At 42.0% G+C, this 26,632-nt stretch overlaps 1 protein-coding gene across 1 annotated transcript in view; it reads left to right on the top strand.

The window, feature by feature from the left end:
* Positions 1-26,632, top strand: part of LOC140190419 (ephrin type-A receptor 7-like) — an 827,081-nt gene that overhangs the window by 639,099 nt on the left and 161,350 nt on the right. The window contains exon 6 of the mRNA XM_072246980.1: positions 18,469-18,593. Coding sequence (XP_072103081.1) covers positions 18,469-18,593 — 125 coding nt within the window. The remainder of the gene's footprint in view (positions 1-18,468; positions 18,594-26,632) is intronic.

Here is a 26,632-nt window from a genome sequence, read left to right as displayed (position 1 = left end):
GAGGAGCTCTTGGCTTGGAGTTGAGTGGCTGACTCCTACTCCTAATTTGTAGGCTTGTGTAAGTAACATCATTAAGGCAAGTAGAATGTGTCTTTCTTTCGAATTTTTGTGGAATACATTTTATTAGCTATAAATTATTGTGAAGTAAAGGCTATTGACTATGAGTCAACCAACTGGAAAATGAAGAGTCCATCAGCATTCAATTGGCTATTGGAAGGTGGTGTAAGTGGACTTAACAGGAGTGAGGGGTTTGAGCAGATGGTTAGTGAATGAAACCTCCAGAAATAACTGGCAACCCAAAGTGATACTATGAGATTAGGGGAATCTTTAACAGAAACTTGCTGGGTGAATTTGGTCATTTTGTATGTTCTAGGTAACTCTTGTACTGAAATCTCAGATACGTAATGAAAATCCGTTAACATGGAAACAGACAGCAGTAAAAGCAAATAACGAATCCCAGCCAGAGATCCAGCTTTGGCAGCTGGAGACTCTTGTGAATTTGAGCTGCAGTTGTTCATGTTCTTCTTCTAACTGAAATATTTCACTTATTTTCATTTTTAACAAGAAGACAAAATGGCTAATTAGATAATGATTCGGTTGATTTCCTGCTCAATGATAGCTTGAAAGGATGTTCATAAGAAGGCTTAACATGTTGCATCTCCACACAAAATGTAATTAAATTCTTTATTAATTGGTGAAAGGTGGTTTGTTAAATTAACCGAATACTATAATGACCACAAGGATGATAACGAAGAGAAGCATCATTGTGCAAATGTTTTAACTACACTTTTGCCTTTGCAGCTGCATTTTCTCAGCTCATTTGCTGACAGTTGGCTGCGTCTCAAAGGTTGGTTGGACAAAATCTTTCCTCTGAACATAACCTTGTGGGTAGTCAGCACGCAAACACCATCTGTGCCTCAGTGCCACTTATATCCACTTTTGAGTGTATTGCGAGGGGCACGCCTGATGCAGCTCTGCAACATTCCCATGGTGTGGAGGGCCTTGTGGGCCCTCCTTTGTGACCTATGCAGCAAGTCTGAGGAGGAAGAAGGAAGCAGCCTTGGGTATACTAAGCAACAAATTGCTCTCAAAATTAATGCATGAATTATTAAACTAATTTCACCGTAGCATGAGGATTTTTTTTAATATCTAAGGCATCTGCACAGACATCAACACAACCTCATATGCCTATCTTCAACTAGATAAATTGTTGGCTCTTTTCAGTGAAGTGAATCATCTCACCTTACTTGAGGGAGGACAGCAGCAGCTGATGTCTCAGTGATAGCAATGGCAATATTAATGTTAAGACTCTTGGCAGTGTAGAAGATCAGCAAGATCTTGGAGTCCATGTCCATAGGCAACTCAAAGATGCTGCGCAGGTTGATAGTGTTGTTAAGAAGGTGTATGGTGTGTTGGCCTTCATCAACTGTGGGATTGAGTTCAAGAGCCGTGAAGTAATGTTACAGCTACATAAGACCTTAGTTAGACCTCACTTGGAATACTGTGTTCAGTTCTGGTCACCTCACTACAGGAAGGATGTAGATACTACAGAGAGAGCGCAGAGGAGATTTACAAGGATGTCGCCGGGATTGGAGAGCATGCTTTACGAGATTAGGTTGAGTGAACTTTGCCTTTTCTCCCTGGAGCAACGGAGAATAAGGGGTGACCTGATAGAGGTGTAAAAGATGATGAGAGGCATTGATCATGTGGATAGCCAGAGGCGTTTTTCCCAGGGCTGAAATAGCTAACATGAGAGGGCGTAGTTTTAAGGTGCTTGGAAGTAGGTACAGAGGGGATGTCAGAGGTAAGTTTTTCATACAGAGAATGGTGGGTGCTGGAATGCAATGCCAGCGAAGGTGGTAGAGGCGGATAAAATAGGGTCTTTTAAGAGACTCTTAGACAGGTACATGGAGCTTAAAAAATAGAGGGCTATGTGGTAGGGGAAATTCTAGGTAGTTTCTCAAGTAGGCAGAACATTGTGGGCCAAAAGGCCCGTAATGTGCTGTAGATTTTCTGTTTTTATGTGTCTGTGACAAAACCAATTCACCTGAACTGACACTGAATTCCTCAAACTGACGCTCTAGCCTCCTCACACATCACAAAGGTATTCCAAGCACCTATTGCCCTTCCTGTAAAGAAATGCACTTGCTCTATAAAGTTTCTTTAAACTTCCCCTTCTTAATTTCAGCCTATCATATTTGATGCACTCCTGTGAAGAAGTCTCTGTCTGCCCAATCTATGCTTCTCATAATTTCAGAGACTCACATGCAAAATACTGGAGGCACTCAGCAGGTCATGCGGAATCTATGGAAATGAATAAACAGTCGACGTTTCAGGCCAAGACCCTTCATCAGGACTGGAGGAGAAGGGGGGAAGATGCCAGAATGATTTTGTTTAATTCTATAAGACTCATAATTCTATGTAATTCTATAACGTTGCCCCACACCCTCCTATGAATAATGCAAGTTTTTCCAAATTCTCCTAATCCAGGCAACATTCTGGTGAAATACTTCTGCACCCTCCAGCCTCTCCACGTCCTTCCCGTAGTGCAATGTCAGAACTGCATGCAATTCTGTGAATGTAGCACAACCAAAGCTTTATGAAACTGCAACTTGAGTTGCCAACATTTCTATTCAAACTACTCTGAGATTGTTTTGGGTCCTTTACAACACTTGACGGGCTCATCGGTTTCCTTCTATTTCATAATATAACATGACTTGAAGATACTGCAGCCTTATCATTTTCAGTTGTCTTCAGTAGTAGTTGTGTAGTGGAGTCATTATCATGATTATCATTATGCGCTGTGTCGTATGACATGGGCGATCATGGTCTTTGACTATAATTGTTCTTGGCAAGTTTTTCTACAGAAATGGTTTGCCATTGCCCTCTTCTGGGTCTTTACAATATGGGTGACTCCAGCCATGATTAACGCTCTTCAGAGATTGCTTAGTGTCAGTGGTCGCATAACCAGGACTTGTAGTATGCACCAGATGCTCATACGACCAGCTCAGGATATAATGGTTAGATTACCAGATGAGTAATCAGAATCTGGGAACAAACATATGACTTTAAATTCCACCATGGAATTCAAATTTAGAGCAGCATGGTTGCCTAACGTTATTACAGTGGCGGTGATCTGGGTACAGTCCTGCCGCTATACTCCCTGTAATCACATGCGTTCCCTCTGGCTGCTTCAGTTTTCTACCATATTTCAAAGACGTACAGGTTTGTAAGTTCACAAAAATAAGAAAATCTGCAGACGTTGGAAATCCAAAGCAACCTACACAAGATGCTGGAGGAACTCAGCAGGCCAGGCAGCATCTATGGAGAAGAGTAAACAGTTGACGTTTCGGACCGAGACCTTTCTTCAGGACAATCGGTCAGGGAGCATTTATGGAAATAAAGAATCTCAGCCTGAAACGCCAACTGTTTACTCTTTTCCATAGATGCTGCCTGGCCTGCTGAGTTGCTCCAGCATTTTGTGTGTGTTGCCCAGGTTAGTAAGTTAATTGGATACATGAGTGCAATTGGGTATTGTGGGCTCGTTAGGGTGGAAGAACCTGTTGCCATGCTGGATCTCTAATAAATAATAAATAATGTACATGTCCATGGACACACCTCCCTGTCTGTTCTCTTTTAAGCATGAATATTACCTACCCTAAATTATGAAGGATGAATTTGAGGCATATATTGCAGTATTGTATCAACAGGGTCCATTTAGTTATATATATATCAAGATTGGTGGATGGGTACTTACGAGTTATTCTCTTAACATCATGTAGACTAGTTTGCCAGAACCTTTTCTTCTAAACCATATTGGCTTTTGTTTATGAGGTCATTTTAATATAGATCTTTTTGATAATCAGTTCCATTAGATTTTCTGTTACTGATGTTCGATCATTGCATTTTTGCTTGCTGAGATTTCTTTTATTGACTGATTTGACAATTATTACAACGTTGGCTCATTTTCAAGGCAGTGAGATGTACCTGTGATCATTAGCACCATCCTGATGACGATAGGCCTGTGCCGTTTGTTCTTGATACTTTGTAGAGCAGTCATTTGATGACATCATTCACCTAGAGTCGTGGCCTGGACTTCAAGATGAAGCGAGCTGAATAAATGCTGGTGATCAAAGAGCTCTGGATGTCCTTGTACATACAGTACAACACAGAAAGTTAGTATGCAAGTAGAGCAAGTAATTAGGAAGGCAAATGGAATGTGTGTCTTTTTTGTGAGTGGATGGAAGGCTTGTTATAGCTATATGTTCAGCTTTGATAAGATTGGCTGTGATAAGACTAAGATTGACTAATAGTCTTCAATTCCATTTTTAAGGAAGGGAATTCATTCCTTGAAAGTTGTGCAGAGAGGGTGCAGTAGATTGATTGATGGGATAGAAGACATTGAGAAAAGATTGTGCATATGAGGCCCTTTCCTCCTGCAGTCTGTAAGAATGAGAGGTGATCTTTCTCAGGCATTTATGATTGTGGGGGAGCTTAAAAAGGTAGATGCTGTTACCTTCCTTGCTACAGGGATCTAGAAAAGGAGGTTTACCTCAGGATAAAGATCCTAATTTTAAACGAGATGAGGAGTTTCATCTCTCAGGATGTGTGGATGTTTGGAACTTTCTATCTCAGAGTGTAATGAATGTTGATGCTGAGATATATACCAGGATGCATTGTGACACATCACCAGTAATGTATCCTGGTGTCATCGGGTGTTTCAGGTCTTTCAACATGAGACAGCCTTGTCCAGGCGACCCAGCCAGGGTTGATCAAGCCCTAGGTTTTAGCCCAGCAGAATTGGTCCGTGGATCACAACTCTTGATCCATTACTATCTGGAGGCACGCTAGCTGCCTCTGTGATGGTGCTGATGGTTCTTTTTTTGCAAAGCCTGTAATGCCAAGGAGAGAGTAGGTCCTGCACAGTGAGCAGCCGACAAATCCCCACCTCAACAGATTTCCATCATTAAGGGTAAATCAGGGGTCCCCAACCAATTTTGCACCACGGACCAGTTTAATATTGACAATATTCTTGCAGACTGGCCGACCGGGGGGTGGGGGGCGGGGGGGGGTGTTCAAGTAGGGTTAAACTCACCTCAACATGTCTTTTACAGTTAGGGTTGCCAACTTTCTCACTCCCAAATAAGGGACAAAAGTAGCAGTCAAATCCTGACGAAGGGTCCCGGCCTGAAACGTTGACTGTACCTCTTCCTATAGATGCTGCCTGGCCTGCTACATTCACCAGCATTTTTTGTGTGTGTTGACGGGACACTTGTGTTTACCCCAAGAAAGACGACCATGACCATGAAGCCTTGTGTGGGCACCTGTGTGCGCATGCGTGACGTGCGCATATGTGACGTGCGCATGAGTGACGTGCGCATATGTGATGTGCGCATATGTGATGTGCACATGCGTGATGTGTGCATGCGCATACGTGCCAATTTTTTTCCACAAATTGGTTTTGGCTTAATCTTCCCGACTACACTGTACATACATTATTTCTACTTTATATAGACTGTGTATTTATCATATCATTCCTGCTTTTACTATATGGTAGTGTTATTTTAGGTTTTATGTGTTATTTGGTATGATTTGGTAGGTTATTTTTTGGCTCTGGGAACACTCAAAAATTTTTCCCATATAAATTAATGGTAATTGCTTCTTCGCTTTACGCCATTTCGGCACGAACGGTTTCATAGGAACGCTTTACCTCAGCGGGGGAAATACGGGACAAGAGCAGTCCTGTATGGGACAAACCAATTTAGCCCAATATACAGGATGTCCCGGCAAATAACGGACAGTTGGTAACCCTATGTTCAAGTTCAACAGTGCGTGACAGGGAATGAGGAAAGGTGCAGCTGGCTCATATCATTTTCTCGCGGCCTGGTAGCACATGCTTTGCGGCCTGGTGGTTGGGGACCGCTAGGGTAAATGACTGAGAAGTAGGCAGATTTTTAAACTGTAGAAGCAGTAAATGTGCAATATTTGCTCAGTTTCAATCTTTAATGTAACATTTCATTATACAATTAAAACCTTTTAGAAACGTATACATTTTAATTTTCTTACATATGAACAAACACAGATTATAGCATTAATTCCTCCTCCTCCTCAAATGAATACAGTCTACTTGCGTGATATAGCTACTAGGGCTGCTGACTCAAAGCTTTAAGTCCCTGAGACCATAAGACATAGGAGCAGAATTAGGCCATTTAGCCCATCAGGTCTCCTTCGCCATTCCATCATGGCTGATCCTGGTCATGGGGATTCAGCAGAGAAGTTGTCAAAGATTAGATCAGCCATGATCTTACCTGTGAAACTGAATGGCCGACTTCTTCTCCTGTTTCTATGTTCTTGTATTCCAACCCTGTGGAGCTCAGTATACCAATGGTCTAAAGCTTATTTGGATTTTATTTCCTTAAAGTTATGGAAGAATATGATAGGTTAAAAAAAAGGCTTACCTTTTCTAAGTGATCTAAACAAAATAATGCAGAAAGGAGCTTATTCTCAATAATTCCGGCAAGGAATTAGGATAAATTCCACCATTCAGAGTGTGTGAAGATTGAGGAAATTGTTGCTACAAGATGTAGCTGAGACAAATTAAGCCTTAGAGGTATATAGCACAGAAATGGGCGATTCAGCCCACTGGCCATCAAGTGCCCATTTACACTACTCTGAGCTATTTCATTCTCCTCACATTCCCATCAACTCACCCTAGGTTCTAATACTGATCTGTACACCAGGCACAGATTCATTAGTTCATTGTGTGCTGTGTCATATGACATGGGCCATCATGGGCTTTCTATGACCATGATTGCTCTTGGCAAACCCTTCTACAGAAGTGGTTTGCCATCGCCTTCTTCTGGGCAGTGTCTTTGCGAAACAGCTGACCACAGCCGTTATCAATACTCTTCAGAGATGGTCTGCTCTGCATCAATGGTTGCATAACCAGGACTTGTGACATGCACCAGCCGCTCATGTGACCACTCACCACCTGCGGCCAAGACTTCATGTGACCCTGATTAGGACCTAAGGGAGTGCTACACCTTGCCCAAGTGTAACCTACAGGTTAGCAGAGGGAAGGAGCACCTTACACCTCCTTTGGTAAAGATGTATTTCTACCCTGCCACCGAAGGAATAAATTACAGTGCCCAATTAACCCACAACCCACACATTTTTTGGTATGTGGGGGGAAACTGGAACAGCCAGAGGAAATCCATGCAGTCACAGGAGGAATATGCAGACTCCACACAGGTAAAGCTAGAGATCAGGATTGAACCTAAGTCATTGGATCTATGAGGCAGCAGCGAGCAGTTCCACTGTCACTCAGGTAGACCGGATATATTTAAAGGGGAAGGTTTCAATGAACTTACCATGTTGCAAAGTCTAATTCCATGTTTGCTTCAAATTTTCAAAAATGAGGTGTTTACCAAGGGTTTAATTACATAACCTAATGTTATTTTGTGCTGAAACTGCTCAAATATTGTACAGTTTATGTTCGCATCAAATTATCAATCAATTTGTAAAATTGTAAATCAATTTACTTTTACAAAAGGATTAGCAAATGTTTTTGACAATAATTTAATGGGGTAGAAGTAGAGAATGGAGATTCAAAAGACTGCAAATGCTGTTATTTAGAAGAAAGCACAAAGTACTGGTGGAACTCAAAGCATCAGGCTGTATATATGAAGCTAAGTGGACAGTCAGTATTTGCTTTGAGACCCCTCATCTGGACTGAAAGAAGGGAGATAGCCAATATAAAGAGGTGGAGAGGAAGGGGTAGATCAAGAAATAACGGGTGGATCCAAGTTGGGAGGATGGCTGACAGACGGATAAGGGGTGTGGAGAGTAGGAAGGATGTCAGAAGCCAGGGGGTGAAAAGTAGAAGTGACAAAGGGCCAAATAGATTGGAATCTAACAGTTAGATGGAGCAGGGAATAAAGTGAAAGAAGTTAGGAGGGGGAACAAATGGGAGGAGTGGGTGGGTGATGGGCAGATGAAGAGTGTTGGGGGAGGGTTAGAGAGATGCAGTGATGGGTTTCTCTGGAATCAGGAGGGAGAGAGAGGGAGTGGTTACAGGAAGTCTGAGAATTTAATGTTAATGTCAGAGATGGAGAAGCAGAGAATGACAGCTTTGTATTTTATGGGAAGCAAAAATGTTAAAAAATATATACATGAACTTTACCTGCCCCAAAGCAAAGGTTTTTCTAACAGATTCAAGGAGTAATTCTCCTCAGGTGGAAGATTGGTCGTGACCATTTCAAAGAAGCAAACTGATTCCATTTTATCAAAGTTTCCATTTTCAAGTCATGTTAACTAGACGTCTTAGGCTGCATAATAAACCCATCAGGTGAAAGGAAAAGTGTGCATGCCCTTACAGTTCAGGAGGACTGGGGGAAGGAATATTTCCTCCTGGTCCAACAAGCCAAACATTTAAGCTCTCTGAGACTATGGGCTCATTCGCTCTGTCCTCCCAATTTATTTGATACCATCCACTCCTGATGTCTCCATTATCTCTGTGCTAATGATCAAAATCCCCTACTAAATGACAGCCAAAGCTTCGCTAACCACCCCTCCCTCAACCATCATTCCACCAACAACTCTGATTTTACTTCTTGTCATAAGGCGGTGGCTGGGAACGGACCCAAGTGCAAGACACAGACACTGAGGTACTAGGGACAGGACTAGGATACAGAGTGAGGGCTAGGACATGGACACGAAAACTGGGAACCTGGAACAGGACTGGACAAGAGAGCTAGGAGCCTGGGTTTGGGCTCCGAGCCAGAGGCTGGACAAGGACCCGGAACCTGGGTCTTACCTCTGGCTCGGACCATAGAACTAGGCAAGGACTTGACTTGGTTGGCAGGCAGGACGAGGCTGGAGTCTTCAGGCTTGAGGCGAGGCTCGAAGCTTGGGGTCTTGAAGCTCCTCCTGGGCAGGGCGCCGTACCCCTGGGCAGGACACGGTACTCCACCTGACGGAGGCAAGAGACAGGAAGGAACAGAACCAACCGCAACGTAACGGCAATATGTCCTGGCTTACCCGACAGAGGCAAGGAACAGGAAGGGACAGAACCAACCGTAAGTAACGGCAAGACGGCCTGGCTTACCCGATGGAGGCAAGGGACAGGAAGGGACAGAACCAACTGTAGGTAACTGCAAGATGGCCTGGCTTACCCGACTGAGGCAAGGGACAGAACAAACCTAAGGGTGCTTCTTTCAATTAGTCGTGACGAAGGGTCTCGGCCCGAAACATCGACCGTACCTCTTCCTAAAGGTGATGCCTGGCCTGCTGCGTTCACCAGCAACTTTGATGTGGGACAGGAAGGAAGCTAGGTACAGAGTGGCTCCAGGACAAGGCTTCAGGCGAGATGAGGAGAGAGTTACCACCAAGACAAGACAAGGCTTCAGGCAATGCAAGGTGAGACAAGAACTTCAGGCAAAGCGAGAGTTACTGGCAAGACAAGGCAGGGCTTCAGGTGAGGAAACAGAAGGCAGAGGAAGGGATACAAGGAATAAGGACAAGAACAATCCAGCAGCCACGCCCTGGTCTCTGAAGTTATTTATGCAGCCAGCCCCAACGAGCATCAGCTGCCTCAATTAGTGCTCAACAGGAACAGAAATAGGGTAGACAGGAAAACCTGGAGCAAAGGTCGATGGACCGGACCACGAACTAGAATGCAGACCTCACGGACCGGACCATGACACTTCTAGAGTGTTAAACTTTGTTAACGGTCATACTTAGTGTATTTTCTCATCGGGCCTGATATGCATATTTTGTCTTTGAAATATTGCCACTAGCTCTGCATTTTGGAGAGTGTTTGCTAATGTATATCATTGACTGAGGATTTCCTTTAGTTTTGACAATTAACGTTCAATAGAACAATATGGTGCTTCATATAGACCTGGAGCTGTGTGTGATTTGTCTTTTATAAATTGTAGAGAAATATAACTGTGCATGTAAGCAAAGGATCTATTGATGTGCATAATTCACCCTATGAGAGCTTATCAAGTTGGTGCTTCTCTATGTCACAGTGGAAAGCTGTAAATAAATCTGTTGATGAATATCTACAAAAGAACATACTCCAGTGAAAGAATGGTAAACAGGTGGAGCAGGTTTTCGATGGAAATGGTGGACACAGATTCATCATTCAAATTTAATTCATAAAATGATACTTTGTATTACATGGTGTGGGTAATTGGTGACACGAGATGTTGCAAATGTATGGGAAAAATAAGTGACTTTGGACCTATGCTACCCAAAGCCATTAACCCACTGGGATTTTCCTTGGATTTTGCCTCAACTAATTGATAGAGATTGATTGTCGTGCTTAGTCAACAGCCTTATTAGATGGACTTTGATCTTCATTCACTGAGTAACTCTGCATTCTAAAAACCAACTGGCAATTATAGCATTAAAAAAGCTATAAATTCTACCAGTCAGCCACATTAAGTAGTGCATTTATGGATTTTAAATACCATTGATCACCAGGCCATTGTCTCCCACACCATCACCGACTTTATCCGCTCAGGGGATCTCCCATCCACTGCTACCAACCTTATGGTTCCCACACCCCGCACTTCCCGTTTCTACCTCCTACCCAAGATCCACAAACCTGCCTGTCCTGGCCGACCTATTGTCTCAGCTTGCTCCTGCCCCACCGAACTCGTTTCTGCATACCTCGACACAGTTTTATCACCTCTTGTTCAATCCCTTCCGACTTATGTTCCTGACACTCCTCATGCTCTTAAACTTTTCGATGATTTTAAGTTCCCTGGCCCCCACCGCTTTACTTTCACCATGGATGTCCAGTCCTTATATACTTCCATCCCCCATCAGGAAGGTCTCAAAGCTCTACGCTTCTTTTTGGGTTCCAGACCTAATCAGTTCCCCTCTACCACCACTCTGCTCCGTCTAGTGGAATTAGTCCTTACTCTTAATAATTTCTCCTTTGGCTCCTCCCACTTCCTCCAAACTAAAGGTGTAGCTATGGGCACCCGTATGGGTCCTAGCTATGCCTGCCTTTTTGTTGGCTTTGTGGAACAATCTATGTTCCGTGCCTATTCTGGTATCTGTCCCCCACTTTTCCTTCGCTACATCGACGACTGCATTGGCGCTGCTTCCTGCACGCATGCAGAACTCGTTGACTTTATTAACTTTGCCTCCAACTTTCACCCTGCCCTCAAGTTTACCTGGTCCATTTCTGACACCTCCCTCCCCTTTCTAGATCTTTCTGTCTCTGTCTCTGGAGACAGCTTATCCACTGATGTCTACTATAAGCCTACTGACTCTCACAGCTATCTGGACTATTCCTCTTCTCACCCTGTCTCTTGCAAAAACGCCATCCCCTTCTCGCAATTCCTCCGTCTCTGCCGTATCTGCTCTCAGGATGAGGCTTTTCATTCTAGGAAGAGGGAGATATCTTCCTTTCTTAAAGAAAGAGGCTTCCCTTCCTCCACTATCAACTCTGCTCTTAAACGCATCTCCCCCATTTCACGTACATCTGCTCTCACTCCATCCTCCCGCCACCCCACTAGGAATAGGGTTCCCCTGGTCCCCACCTACCACCCCACCAGCCTCTGGGTCCAACATATTATTCTCCGTAACTTCCGCCACCTCCAACGGGATCCCACCACTAAGCACATCTTTCCCTCCCCCCCTCTCTCTGCATTCCGCAGGGATCACTCCCTACGCAACTCCCTTGTCCATTTGTCCCCCCCATGCCTCCCCACTGATCTCCCTCCTGGCACTTATCCTTGTAAGCGGAACAAGTGCTACACATGCCCTTACACTTCCTCCCTTACCACCATTCAGGGCCCCAAACAGTCCTTCCAGGTGAGGCAACACTTCACCTGTGAGTCGACTGGGGTGATATACTGCGTCCGGTGCTCCCGATGTGGCCTTTTATATATTGGCGAGACCCGACGCAGACTGGGAGACTGCTTTGCTGAACATCTACGCTCTGTCCGCCAGAGAAGGCAGGATCTCCCAGTGGCCACACATTTTAATTCTACATCCCATTCCCATTCTGACATGTCTATCCACGGCCTCCTCTACTGTAAAGATGAAGCCACACTCAGGTTGGAGGAACAACACCTTATATTCCGTCTGCGTAGCCTCCAACCTGATGGTATGAATATCGACTTCTCTAACTTCCGCTAAGGCCCCACCTCCCCCCGTACCCCATCTGTTACTTATTTTTATGCACACATTCTTTCTCTCTCTCTCCTTTTTCTCTCTCTGTCCCTCTGAATATACCTCTTCCCCCCCCGTCTTTCTTCCCGGACCTCCTGTCCCATGATCCTCTCGTATCCCCTTTTACCTATCACCTGTCCAGCTCTTGGCTCTATCCCTCCCCCTCCTGTCTTCTCCTATCATTTTGGATCTTCCCCTCCCCCTCCAACTTTCAAATCCCTTACTCACTCTTCCTTTAGTTAGTCCTGACGAAGGGTCTCGGCCTGAAACGTCGACTGTACCTCTTCCTAGAGATGCTGCCTGGCCTGCTGCGTTCACCAGCAACTTTGATGTGTGTTACTTGAATTTCCAGCATCTGCAGAATTCCTGTTTACCATTGATACTTTTAAGTTTCCATTAAGCTGAATTGTAGGTTATTTTGTCTTTTCCCTGTGTAATGGTATTTTTTTATTAGCTGAAACAGCTTTTCATTCAGGATGACATTTAGTTCAATGCTCTTTCAATAAAATGTTAAACTTAGAACTTTACTTCCCTCTGAGGTAAATATAAAATATCCATGTAGCATTACTTGGCAGTTCTGTCTAACGACCAGCAATTGATTTGTCTTTCAACTGAAATTAATAAAAGATTAGGTTATCGAGTTATGAGCCAAATCTTAAGTTTGTCTCAGATTTACAACATTTCAGCAGGTACTATAAATCAGAAGATTTTCATTGGGTGCATTATAAATCGTGATGGTGTAAGATTGTGGAAGTTTTCCAAGTTTAGTTGTTGCTCCTGCTGTTCTGGAGTATTAGCCTTGTTTATGCTCAAGTGCAGCACTAACCATTCAGTTCTAACTGAAGCAAGAGTGTGTGCAACTGCAGGAAACAGGAATCTATCCAGTCCAAGAATTGCCGTGTTATTGTGGATACAAGGTCAGTGTGGGAATCCATAATTGCATACTACAGACCTGAACAAAACTCATCATTACATTTTTTAAACAATTTAATAACCTTTTTATTTCTACCTAATGACTATAAAGTTTTTAATGTTCCAACAAAGATTTTGATTCACATTGAAATCAGTAACGTTGATGATGGTAGTAATGAGGTGAGGCATGCCCTCTTCTCATTATTACCATCAGAGAGGAGGTAGAAGAACCTGAAGACAGACAGATAGACACACGCACACACACAAAACATTTTAGCAACAGCTTCTTCATCAGATTTCTGAATGGTGAATGAACCCATGAGCATTTTCTCACCATCTTGATCACTTATATATTTCTTATCAGAAGTTACGGTATAGTTTATGTTTTTATGTATTGCATTTTACTGCAGCTGTAAAACAACTAATGTCGTGACATACATCAGTGATAATAAATTTGATTCAGATTCTGATAGTTCTATTGCAGTCGAGAGGCTTCTAGATCTATACCAGAAGATTTGAAAGAAGTTGGTTTTTCATTTCTTTTCTCACACTGGCCTTCAATTTCCAACTATTTGTTGGAAATTATGTGAGAGTATACAACATAAGATATGTGTAATTTTTTAGTTGTTTCAGAAAAGAAGTTGTAGTTGCACTGTACAAGCAAGAGAAAATCTGCTGATGCTGGAAATCCAAGTAACGCACACAAGATGCTGGAGGAACTCAGCAGGCCAGGCTGCATCTATGGAAGCAGAGTTCAGTTGGCGATTCTCCCCACCTTCTAATTCTGACTCATCTTTTCTTTCCTCCAGTCCTGATGAAGGGTCTGGGCCCAAAACATTGACTGTACTTTCTTCTACAGATGCTGCCTGGCCTGCTGAGTTCCTCCAGGATTTTGTGCGTGTATTTGCAGTTTACAGGGAATGGGGGAATGGGGGAATGGTGTGAAAAGCAAAAATAAAATCAGTGAGTGCCAGTGGGAAGAAACATCTTGTTAATGTGAGAGGTCAGAGGAGAATGGCCTGACTGGTACAGGCTGACAACAAGTAACTCAAAATGGCTGCATGTTACAACGGTGGCTTGCAGAAGAACATCTTTAGTTGCACAATACATCAAAACTTTAAGTGTCCATGAACATACACTCAGTGGCCACTTAACTTGGTGCAGTAGGTGTCTAATAAAGTGGCCACTGATTGTGCATGCACAATTGCAATGAAAAACTCAGCTGCAGCAGCATCACAGGCACATGGCATCATATAAGCAGAAATCACAATAAAAACATAAATTAATTATAAAATATTTAAAAATATTTTACTAAAGAAGAACACAATTACAAGATCACAAATATAACAAAAAATAGTCCACTTGATTGAGGGATCAAGGTAGCCATAGTGTTGCTATGCTGAAGTCTTAATTTGGTCCGTGCCATTTGGTTCAAGAACAGATTGGTTGATGGGAAGTAGCTGTTCTCGAGCCTGGTGTTGGGGGACTTAAGGCTTCTGTACCTACTGCTCAATGGTAACTGCAAGAAGATAGCATGGTGTAGATGATGGTGATGAAAGTTGCCTTCCTGAGGTAGCATCTCCTGTAGATAAAACTGATGCTGGGGAGGCATGTGCAGGAGATGCATTGGATTACGAGGATAGACCCGCTAAAAGAGTAGTAAAAGACAAGGAAAGTTTATTAGCTGTGTCTTGTTTAGCTTTACTGATACCTCTGAGTCTGGAAATTGTAGGCTTAAGGACCCCTTCAGCTATTCTTGTCCTGTACTGATTTCTACAGCATAATTGATGCTGACCTGTAGATAGAAACAAACCTGCATATCACACAAACCAATCTTCCGTCCTTGGACTCACTTTACACCACATGCTGTCGGAGTAGTGCTGCCAGGATAATCAAGGACACGACCCACTCAGCCAACACACTTTTCGTCCCTCTTCCCTCCGGGAGAAGGCTCAGGAGCTTGAAGACTCGTACGGCCAGATTTCGGAACAGCTTCTTTCCAACTCTGATAAGACTACTGAATGGATCCTGACCCGGATCTGGGCCGTACCCTCCAAATATCCGAACCTGCCTCTCAGTTTTTTTTTTGCACTACCTTACTGTCCCTTCTCTATTTTCTATTTATGATTTATAATTTAAATTTTTAATATTTACTATTGATTTGCAATACAGGGAGCACGAAGCGCAGAATCAAATATCGCTGTGATGATTGTACGCTCTAGTATCAATTGTTTGGCAACAATAAAGTAAAGTAATGAATATTAAGATGAGATCTTATTTATCACCTCAATGGGTACAAAAACATAGGGATCTCATTGTCAAATCACTTGCTGCATTTTGTACATTTTGACATGACAGCAGTTCAGAAATATTTCATTAGTTTTAATGTGTTCATTGGTATCCTGAAAAGGCCATTAAAATGCCATATTTATGGAAGCCATTTTCAAAAGTTCTTCCTAATAAATCCATTTTAATTTACTATAATTGTAACAGTGCCAGATAGGATAAATCAAACCAAATAGTTTAATGATTCATGTAAATCTTGAGATATTTATTTTATTGCTTTTTTGAAAAGAATTACCAGCAATTTATGTAATTTTGATGGCAACCAGCTCCCCTGAATAGCACTTTGGTGCCCAGGTTCTACATTTCTACTTATAAAATCATTTATTTGATTACAACAGCTTTTAAAAGGTTATTCCTCTATTTAGTAAAGGATGCATTTCTGGAAAATGTGTTTTGAGGGCTAGATAATATGCATTTTAGGCATTTAGTACAGTATATTCTCGTTGGTAGAGACTGGTGTGTTATCTGTTATAGCCAAAGGTAGATTTGTAAACTCAGGACTCATGCCCCAAAATGTCAATTCGATTGCAGCAAAAAAATGCATGAAGAGAATGTTTATGATTCTGGATTTCCCATCTTTATTTCTCTCTTAAGTGTTACTATGTAATTTCTGAGACTGGAGCAGAAATTAACCAGCTGTGAGTCACCCTGAGCACCCAGTGTAATTGCCTTCATAAAATGCAATATAAGATCATTCTAGATCATTGACCTGTCTCCCAATGGACCCCTGACCCTACCGACCGTCAGCAGTCGACAGGCAAACCCATCATAGTTTTGTTCGGAGTGGCAGATATCAAGACGGCTAGTGGGTTAAATAGACTCCCATTTAGAACACAGTGATCACATCCTTGAGTTATCCGAGTTGATTAATTATTTGTTTAAATCTGATCAGAAGCAGAATCAGTTCTAATATCACTGACGTATGTCATGAAATTCGTTGTTTCGCAGCAGAAATGTGATGCATAAAAATACTAGGAATTACATTAAGTATAAAAATGTTTACTTAAATACATAGTGGAAAAGAGAACAACAGAGTGAGGTAACACAGACACATCAGCAGGCTTTCTCATGTTTAAAATGGTAAGGTAGTGTTTTTGGGTTGGTTCTTTTACCGTTCATAAGTCTGATGGCAGAGGTCACTGTTCTCCAGTCATCACTCACAACCATTTGCAAGCAACACGCTTACATAAGAGGCATTGATCAGCTTTCTGTACGTATGGTGCGGTTGACTAAATTACTAATATTTGCCACAGAGCTCATGGGAAGAACTGGTGATACAGCTGGCGAGTTCAAACCTGACTTCCGAGGCTGTGTGGTGTATGCACACAGTCATTGCCATTTTCATGAGTGTTTTGGTTACAACCCACATAGGTGTAAGATTGTGAGAGGCATAGAGAGAGTGGACACCTAGCGCCTTTTTTTAATCCCCCAGGGTGGTAATGGCCAATACCAGAAGACACCCACTTAAGGTGAATGGAGGAAAGTTTAGGGAGATGTCAGAGGTGTTTTTTTTTAACACGAGGGAGTAATGGGTTCCTGGAATGCAATGGAGGTGGTGGTGGTAGAGGCTGATACAACAGGGACTTTTAAAAGACTCTTAGATAGACACATTGATATAAGAAAAAAATGGAAGGTTATGGGCTGTGTAGAAGGGAAGGGTTAGATTGACTGTAAAGTAGGTTGATATACGTTAGCACAACATTGTGTTCTGAAGGGTTGGAAATGTGCTGTACGGTTCTATATTTCTTGTTGCTAGTTTAATAGGCCATTGTAAGTTGCCCTGAGTGTCTGAGTGTGTAATCTGGAGAGTTGATGGAAATGTAGGATTTTTTTTAAATAGAGATTTTTATGTTACTAATGTGTTTGCTTGTCACTGTGGGATTGTTGGGGGTGGAGAGACTCTCAAAAGGCCTGTATCTGCACCGTGCGACATTACGCCTCTATAAACACACAAGATTCTTGTTTCTAATTATCGTCCATTGACCTTCTCAGGAATTAATGTCAAGAGAAGGTCACTAATGGTCAGGCAGCGTGCTGATGGCTGTTGTCTGGGCCACTTGCGGTGCAGAGAGAGCTTCACAGTTCATGTGACTTACTGAAAACATCAAAGGCAGCAAAACAAAGTGGGGTATCTCACAGTGAAAGGAACCAATACACAGGTGCTCAAACTACTCCTGAGTTCTATATTTCCCACCTGCCTTTCTTCTAATAGGTCAAAGGTTATGGAGTTCCAGAGGCCACAAATGTAACAGCAATGAGTAACAGGTTATTGGAAGTTTAATATGATAAATATTCTGTCCTTTTGCATGATGTGCTTACAGCAAGTAGGTAGGTATAAAACATGAATATTAATAGTTCACCAGTTTGTGAATGTCCTCCAGAAATTATTGTGTATCCCAGCAATGTGCAAAGTAGACAGAGAAAATTGTTTTCTATCTGTTAATTATTTGATCACAAAAGAATCTTGCTTTACATTTAGAGTACTGCAGCTTGGATTTATTTATCAAAGTATGAGATTTCACCCTCTTAAAGTATTTGGAAATGCAACAAAAGCAAATTTTGTTATAGATAATTATTAACATCTTTAATTTAATATCAGAGAATGTATACAATATACAGTCTGAAATTCTTACTCTTCTCAGATATCCACAAAACAGAAGAAAAACCATAAAAAATGAATGACAGGAAAATGTTAAAACCCCAAAACACACCCTCCTCCCCTCTCCTATGCACATGCATCAGCAAAGCATCAAGCCACTCGCTCCCACTCAGCAAAAGCATCAGCTCCCCCACCACTCGGCATGCAGGCAATAGCCCATGATCTAGAGTCTGTCAAAAACCACTGCTCACCCAACAAGTCACAGGCTCTGTCTCTCACTCACAAGGGAGAGAGAGGAATTAATCCTGCCACAGCAAGAGGGGACACCAACAGCTCACTGTCTTAAAGGCTTTCTAACTTCTATATCCTCATGTCTCATGTTGCTAATTTTTTTTTTATTTGTCTCCTCCTATTCCCAGGGAACTTACATGTGGCTGATATCAGGGCAGAGCACGTCGAACAGAAGAGTATCACCTTAGCGTGGCAGGAATCAGACTACCCCAGCAGCAACGGCACGGAGTACGAGATCAAGTTTTACGAAAAGGTGCTCTATGATGAACTAGGTAGAATGATACATGTCTGAAAGTAGGACTTTTTTAATAATTATGAAACCAGTTTACTTTGGGCGTGAGAGGAAAGAGAAGAATTACTTTGCTATCAAAAAAATTCTGCCCCATCAAAGGATTTCTTTGAATCTTAAAAAATAATTCATTAAACAGAATGTGGTTACTGACAAATTCAGCATTGGCATTGAGGGACTGAATGACGGTGACATATAAGGGATTGCTTGCTTGTTATAAGCCCCGATGAAATCTCATCTCCATCATATAAAAGTCAAAGTGGTTGTTTCATAAATGATTTCATAATTTTGCCACACAACAACAAGGAAAGATTGAACAATAAATGTTTTCCCTTCATATCCAACATATAAGTGGAAAAATGTCCTTCACCCACCCACCACACTCCATTCTGTAGAATGTGTACCCACTGTCAGAAAAAGAAATGGACACTGTAACACCCTGACATACTGCTAATTGTTGCAATATAATCTGCAGCTAAACCTCATAGTGGGTAATTTGACATGGAACATTTGGAGTTGTTGAGCTGCAAGAAAAATACTAAAAAAAAATAATACTACACCCTAATCCAGTTTTCTCCCTCAGATTCTCTCCTGTCCTTGTTTAACTGGAAGGAGTTAATAAGTGTTGATGATACTTTGAACGGCAGCTTGAAAAAATTGGGTCATTCAGGACAGAAGCCATCACAGGTTCATCCACGACAGTGAAACCGAGGAAGAGGTTGATAGCAAATAATGAATTCAGTGATGTGTGGTAAATCATGTCTAAGCCACCACTTTGTATTGAAAAATCCCAGCACCTAGTTTCTGTTCCGGAGTGATAGCAGATTAAATCTTCTTTCCTCGCCTACTTAAACTAATGTATATAATCCAAGAAAGAAATTGCAAATTATCTCTTTGTGTGAAGGGTTTAACATGTAATTATTTTACTCATGACTGCCTTCGAAAACCTATTCGAAAGGTAACTATTTTGACCAATTCAAATGAACTGACGGTGTCTGCATTGTAACAACGAATAGAGAGCAACTTAATACTTGGTGCAAACATCAATTCCTATGAATAGGATTACTGGATACCAGGTTTATGCATGCTAAATGATGCATTTTCTCTGAAAAGCTAACTGTTATTGTAATTCAAAGGTTTTACCACGTGATTCTACACCCTAATCCAGCTTTCTCCCTCAGATTCTCTCCTGTCCTTGTTTAACTGGAAGGAGTTAATAAGTGTTAATGATACTTTGAACCGGCCAAGTCATTGGGTGTATTTAAGGCAGATATTGATAAGTATCTGAGTAGCCAGGGCATCAAAGGTTATGGTGAGAAGGCGGGGGAGTGGGACTAAATGGGAGAATGGATCAGCTCATGATAAAATGGCGGAGCAGACTCGATGGGCCGAATGGCCGACTTCTGCTCCTTTGTCTTATGGTGTTATGATTCTTAAAGTTTGCAGTTTTCATTGTAGATCCTTCGTGCAGTAACAAATGGAAATACACAGTGAGGTCCAGGGATATCAAAAGCATATAAACACTACTAACATAACTTGCAGATGCTCCAGGCAGTCTGTGGGCAAATCATGCAAAGCAGGTTTTCAGAAAACCTGTGAACCCATTTCTGCTTGGCTTATTCAGACATGCATGTTGACAGCACTGTTATTACCAAATCAAAAGTGGTGATAAATCACCACATAGAAGGGACAGTGAAAATCTGATTGAATGGTGCCACAATAACTACAACTCAGTGTCAGCAGCACCGAAAAGCTGATTATTCACTGCAGAAAGAAGAAGCTGGAGATCCATGAGCCAGTACTGGATAGGGGATCTAAGGTGGAGAGAGTCAGTAACTTTACATTCCTTAGTGTTATCATATCAGAAGATCTATCCTGGGACCATCACACAAGTGTCATCACAAAGAAGGCATGACAGTGCATCTACTTTCTTAAAAGTTTGTACAGGATCGACATGTCGTCTAAAACTTTGACAAACTTCTGCAGATGTGCAGTGGAGAGCATCCTGACTGGTTGCAGCACAGCCTAGTATGGAAACACCAATGGCCAAGAATGGAAAAGTCTACAAAAAGTGGTGGAGACAGCTAAGTCCATCACAGGCAAAGCCCTCCCCACCATTGAGCACACCTACAAAGAGCACTGCTACAAGAAAGAAGCATTCATAATCGGGAACCACCACCATTCAAGACACTGCTGCCATCGGGAAGAAGGTACAGGAGCCTTAGGTCCCACACCAACAAATTCAGGAACAGGCCCTTCTACCTTCAGGCTCCTGAACCAGTGTGGATAACTTCAGTCATCTCAACGCTGCAGAATTCCACATCCTATGGACTCACTTTCAAGGACTCTACAACTCATGTTGTCAGCATTTTATATTTACTTATTTATGTATTTAAGCAGTTTGTCTTCCTTCATGCATTGGTTGTTTGTCTTTCTTTGTGAGTAGTTTTTCATCAATTCTGTTGTGTCTTATTGTGAATGCCTGCAAGAAAATGAATCCAAGATTGTATATAGTGACATATACATACTTTGATAAGATGAGTGATATTTGAACTTTGAACTTTGAAGTTGTTGTGTTTATCTTGCCGCCTCTGCCATCTTATCCTCCCATAGCAGCTTTGTCTAATAATTCCCCACTGCTGATTTCCATCTTCCAATGCCCGTTCACTCTGCGACTACTGACCCTCCATCCCTTTGATAGAAAATTTCCACCTGTGACTGCACGACCTTGACATATCCAAGCAAACACACTCTTCTTCAGTGTTTGAGCTGAAGCTCTCCTGCTGTGGTAACTCTAGTCAAGTGTCACAAAGCAGGACAACTTCCCTTTTAAAAATGTTTTTTTTAAAGAAACTGAGCAAGTGCTGCAATAAAATATCAAAGTAAATACAGTGAGTGATGTGATATAACATGTTATCTAAAATTACCAAAGATTTGAGATAAAGCCCAGCAAACAATTGATAATAGTGTGATTGGTGTATTCATTGTCTTAACTTGTAATTGTGACATATGGCATATATTTTAATAATTCTCACTCTAACTCTGCAGAGATGATTAACTGTGCTGACTACTCTCCTGCAAGCTTTTCTTTAATTTTAAATATCCATCACTGTTTTATATGAGATTATTTTGGACAGGACTCACACTGCAATCAGATGTGGTACAGTTTTGCCTATAGCTTCAGACAATTTGCCCGAGTGTATTCTTTACTTTAAAATCCACGATCGCACCCATGGCATTTTGATTGACTTGAGTTTTGAATATAGAATTTTCATCCTGTTTCCCAACTATCTGAGAATGAACTGTCCAATCTAAAAGTGTTTGGTGTCCTGTTATTAGCACAACAAAGGTGCTTTTGATCAAAGAAAGATTTGATATTATCAGCATTAATAAGGCTGCTTATGGGTCTTACTCAAGTGATGTCAACAGAATCAGACTCACTGGGTCCATCTTGTTATTTAAGCATGGCTTGAAGCTTTTGGTGATGTTACCACAGTAGGAGCCCAGAAGATAAATATGTGTTTGTACTGACAGATTCCCCAGGATTTACTTTCTGCTTACAGTCTGTTTGAAAAAAAATAAAGAGCGTTGACACTGCTCTCCCCGCAGCATGGGATAAGAATTTCAGTCAATTTTGGTTCATCATGAGGTGTGCGTTCCTGCTGTAAGCATGTGACTACACTGTTAACTTCCACTCTGTCCTCTGATCCCTGACAACCAACACTCACCCTGACCCCTCTCTTCTTCAACCTGATCTCTGATACAGTAGCACAGGGCAGCCTGGACTTCACGCCCGCCAGAATCTTCAAAGTGACAAGCCAAGGAGCAAGATACTCACGAACCAATTAAAGTGCATTCTAGGTGCTTAGGCTGGAATATTTGGCGGGTGCTGTTTAGTTCACCTAAACAATATTAGTACATCTTGACTTCATTAAAAGCATATATGTTGCTACTAAAATCGTAAATAAATTCTACAAAAAATTTATCTGGTCTTTGTTTCATAACAAGATAACAGAATTACATATAGCAGGTGGACAATATTATGAACATCAGTGAGATGGGTTATTGTGGTTTCTGAGGCTCATGCCAGGTTTCTGACCTGAATCTGGTGATCGTGCTCCACTCCCGACATATAGCACAAAATCCATTGCTGTATGTCAGGAGGGGTTGATTTCCCGTCCCTTCAGGGAAATGTTAAGAATGGAGAGCTATGCCATTTTAAAGAAAAGAAGTGGATTTTTTGTCCTCCACTGAGCCAACATCAAAAGATAAAGATAATGTATGTATTTGTCAGATCTACATCAAACCATTGAACACACATAGTCGCTGGTGTCAACAACAAACACAGTCAGACGATGTGTTGGAGGAAGCCTACAAACGTTGTGGTACTTCCAATAACAACATATAACGCTTACAACTTACTAACCCTCCCCTTTGAAATGTGGGTGGAAACCGGAGCACCCAGAGGAAACCCACACGGTCACAGCGGTGAACATACAAACTCCTTACGCAGAGTGGAGGGAATTGAACCCCAGTTGAAATTACTAGTGCTGTAACATGTTACAGTAACTTCTACGCACACCATACCATGTGAAAAAAATCACTACCTACTGTATTTCTTCATGCTGAACCTTGCCATCCAAATATTGGCTGCCATGTTGCATACTTTACAAACGTAATCACATTTGAAAAATAGTACTATTTGACTACCAGCCCGTGTTGGATAGGGCTGCTGACTTCTGGTTCTTGTTGAGTCCATTGACCTGAAATCTTAACTTTCACTTCACAGGTGCTGCCTGACATATTGAGCGTCACCAGACTTCTCAGTTTTCAATTCAGATTTTGATCACCTTTTGAATTTTGTTTTTCTGTGTTGTGACATTATACACGTATTTTTAAAATTTATTACAGAAGTATGTATATGTTACTATATACTATCTTGACATTAATTTTCTTGCAAACATTTACAGGAGAAAGAAGTAAATACATTAGAATTCACGAAGAACTATGCTTAAAACTGTGTGGTGAAAAAGGCACTGCAGTGTCTCTTTCACCTCAGACGGTTGAAGAAGTCCTTAGAACTTTCTACAGGGGCACAACTGAGAGCATCCTGACTGGCTGTATCACTGCCTGGTATGGGAACCGTACCTCCCTTAATCACAGGGCTCTGCAGAGAGTGGGGCAGACAGCCCAGCACATCTGTAGATGTGAACTTCCCATGATTCAGAACATTTACAAGGATGGGTGTGTAAAAAGGATCACTGGGGACCCAAGCCACCCCAACCACAATCTATTCCAGCTGCTAACACCAAGGAAGTGGTACCTCAGCATAAAAGCCAGGACCAACAGGCTCCGGGACAGCTTCTTCCACCGGGCCATCAGACGGATGAACTCACACTGATCTGAGTGTACCCTATATTATATTGACTGTTCTATTTATTATGTAATTAGAAATTACTATGATTGCACATTGCACATTTAACATAACATAAAGAGTTTTACTCCTCATGTATGTGAAGGATGTAAGAAATAGTCAATTCAGTTCAAAATTCAATAAACAATGATGGTCAAACAGCTAATGTGCAGAAGAAAGCGAACCGTACAAATTAATAATAAATAATACTGAGAGCACAGTGTGGTGCTGCAGGTGATGAGCTGGTGGTTGGTTGTTGGGCAGGGATTTGTTCAAGCTATCCTGATTGGTCAGGATATGGATGTGAGAGGCATCAGGGTGAGCAGTTTCCTGTCTGTTAATCACAGCATTCAATATATCGAGTACTTGCTTGACATATGCCTTTGGCGGTTTGTAAACTGCAGTCAGGATAACAGTGAAGAAGTAGGACGGTCAGCACTTAATCACTAGATGTCCCAGGTCAGGAGAGCAACAGTGAGACAAGGCTGTTATGTCCACACACCATGACGAGTAAATCGTAAAGCAGAATACACAACCTCTGCCCTTTCCTGATGCTGCTCCATTGAGAACCCTTCAGGCTGGAGCTTGGGTTCGGAGTCTGGGGATTGAGACATATCTCAGCGAAGCAGAGAGCGTAGCATTCTCTCATTTCCCTCCAATACAGTAATCTTGCCCTGAGGTCCTCTGTCTGGCTCTCCATTGGCCACGGGGATGCTAGGGAGAAGTGGTTGTGATTCCTGTCGTACTAGTCTGGTCTGAAGGACCCACGGGACCTGTTTTTCAAGGAGTGGTGGCGGACATCCAGTGGCATCCAGGTGCCATTCCTGTATTCGTGAATCGAATTTGTTGAGTCCTTCATACTAATCAGGGGACTGCAAGATTGTGAGTGCATTTAATATATACAAAAGTTTTTAAAGGGAAATTGCTGGCTGCAAGTTGCAACGATGATAGTTCAGAAGATGCCATGTGCTGCTGATTTTGCTTTCGCATCACTTGGTTTACTTTACTTTATTATACAAGTTTTCCATGTCGGGTAGCTTTCTCTCTTGGCTTTCTCATCGACTTCTTAGCCATTGATTCTTAAATCTCTTGTCAACCTTGAAAGACTCTTCAACTTCAAAATGCTTTCCAACAAAAGATTGTAAAGACTTCTGCTGATTTTAAGTACCTTAATACAACATAAGGAATTCTGACTTTAAGGGTCAAACCGTTCGGAAGCAATTCAGATTACATTGATCTTTCCCTAAGCAGGTGTCACCAACCTGCTGTATGAAAATATAAGAGTGGAAGCTCTGGCCAGGATATGTGACACATGATCAAAGCTAAGAAGGTTCAGTAGTGTAAAATGCTCTCAGTTACTTGTTCTTGATCATAATCCAGAGCCCAAGCCTACTTCAGCAACTGAGGAAAATGACGTTGTTTGATGTAGGCCGCTCTGTGTGTGAGAAAAACATTCAATTTTATTTGATAAATCAATTACTTAGGGAGAAGGAAGCAACATATTAAGCATCTGTGAACTGACTTCTTTTTCCAGGCTTCCAAATGGTGCAGTGGTAATTGAGTGTATCTATCCGACAATAAACGCATGGGGGGCACCTCCCATCTGCGTTTAAACAGTATCCTCTGGGGTTAAGGTGTGAGCATTTTCCTTCTATGAGCTAGTGTGCAAGCAGCAACCACATTTCTTACTTGAAGCCTTCTGAGGTATTAGCGAGCACAAATTAAATTACAGTCAGCACTCAGAGTTAGAGGGGTACAGTTAACGTGGAAAAATGCACGTGAATTCTTTGATATTTCTTATTTTCAGTGCCAAATGTACATCTATTGTCCCGCCTGCCATGTGGCTGTCTTTTCAGAGGATATATGAAAGTTAAACAAGAGCTGCCTGCTTGTCCTTCAATTCCCACAGCAGCTGTCTGTTGCAGTGACAGCCGAACTGAGGATCTGCCCGATCAGTTCTCTCAAAAGCCACAAACCTGGGAAAACAAATACCCTCATGTGGCACACAGCTATTGCCCTTCAACAACATACAGTTGTCCAAATGGATGAGGGCAGTGCCTCTGATAAAGTATATAGCAGGACTCGTTGAGATGATATAATTGTTCCTGACAATTGACCAATATCCCAGGGAGTATGCTTAGATGTCCCCAAGTAGATGGTGATTAATAACTCGAGTAAACCAAGGAAGAAGCAAATCAAACAACAGGAATTCTGCAGATGCTGGAAATTCAAGCAACACATATCAAAGTTGCTGGTGAACGCAGCAGGCCAGGCAGCATCTGTAGGAAGAGGTACAGTCGATGTTTCGGGCCGAGACCCTTCGTCAGGTCTAACTGAAGGAAGAGCTAGTAAGAGATTTGAAAGTGGGAGGGGGAGGGGGAGATCCAAAATGATAGGAGAAGACAGGAGGGAGAGGGATGGAGCCAAGAGCTGGACAGGTGATTGGCAAAAGGGATATGAGAGGATCATGGGACAGGACACCCAGGGAGAAGGAAAGGGGGAGGGGGAAACCTCAGAGGATGGGCAAGGGGTATAGTCAGAGGGACAGAGGGAGAAAAAGGAGAAAGAGAGAAAGAATGTGTGTATAAAA

Source organism: Mobula birostris, chromosome 30, assembly GCF_030028105.1.
Source record: "Mobula birostris isolate sMobBir1 chromosome 30, sMobBir1.hap1, whole genome shotgun sequence".
Lineage (NCBI taxonomy): Eukaryota > Metazoa > Chordata > Chondrichthyes > Myliobatiformes > Myliobatidae > Mobula > Mobula birostris.
Note: the sequence above shows the minus strand (reverse complement) of the source record. Positions and strands in the feature narration are given on the sequence as shown.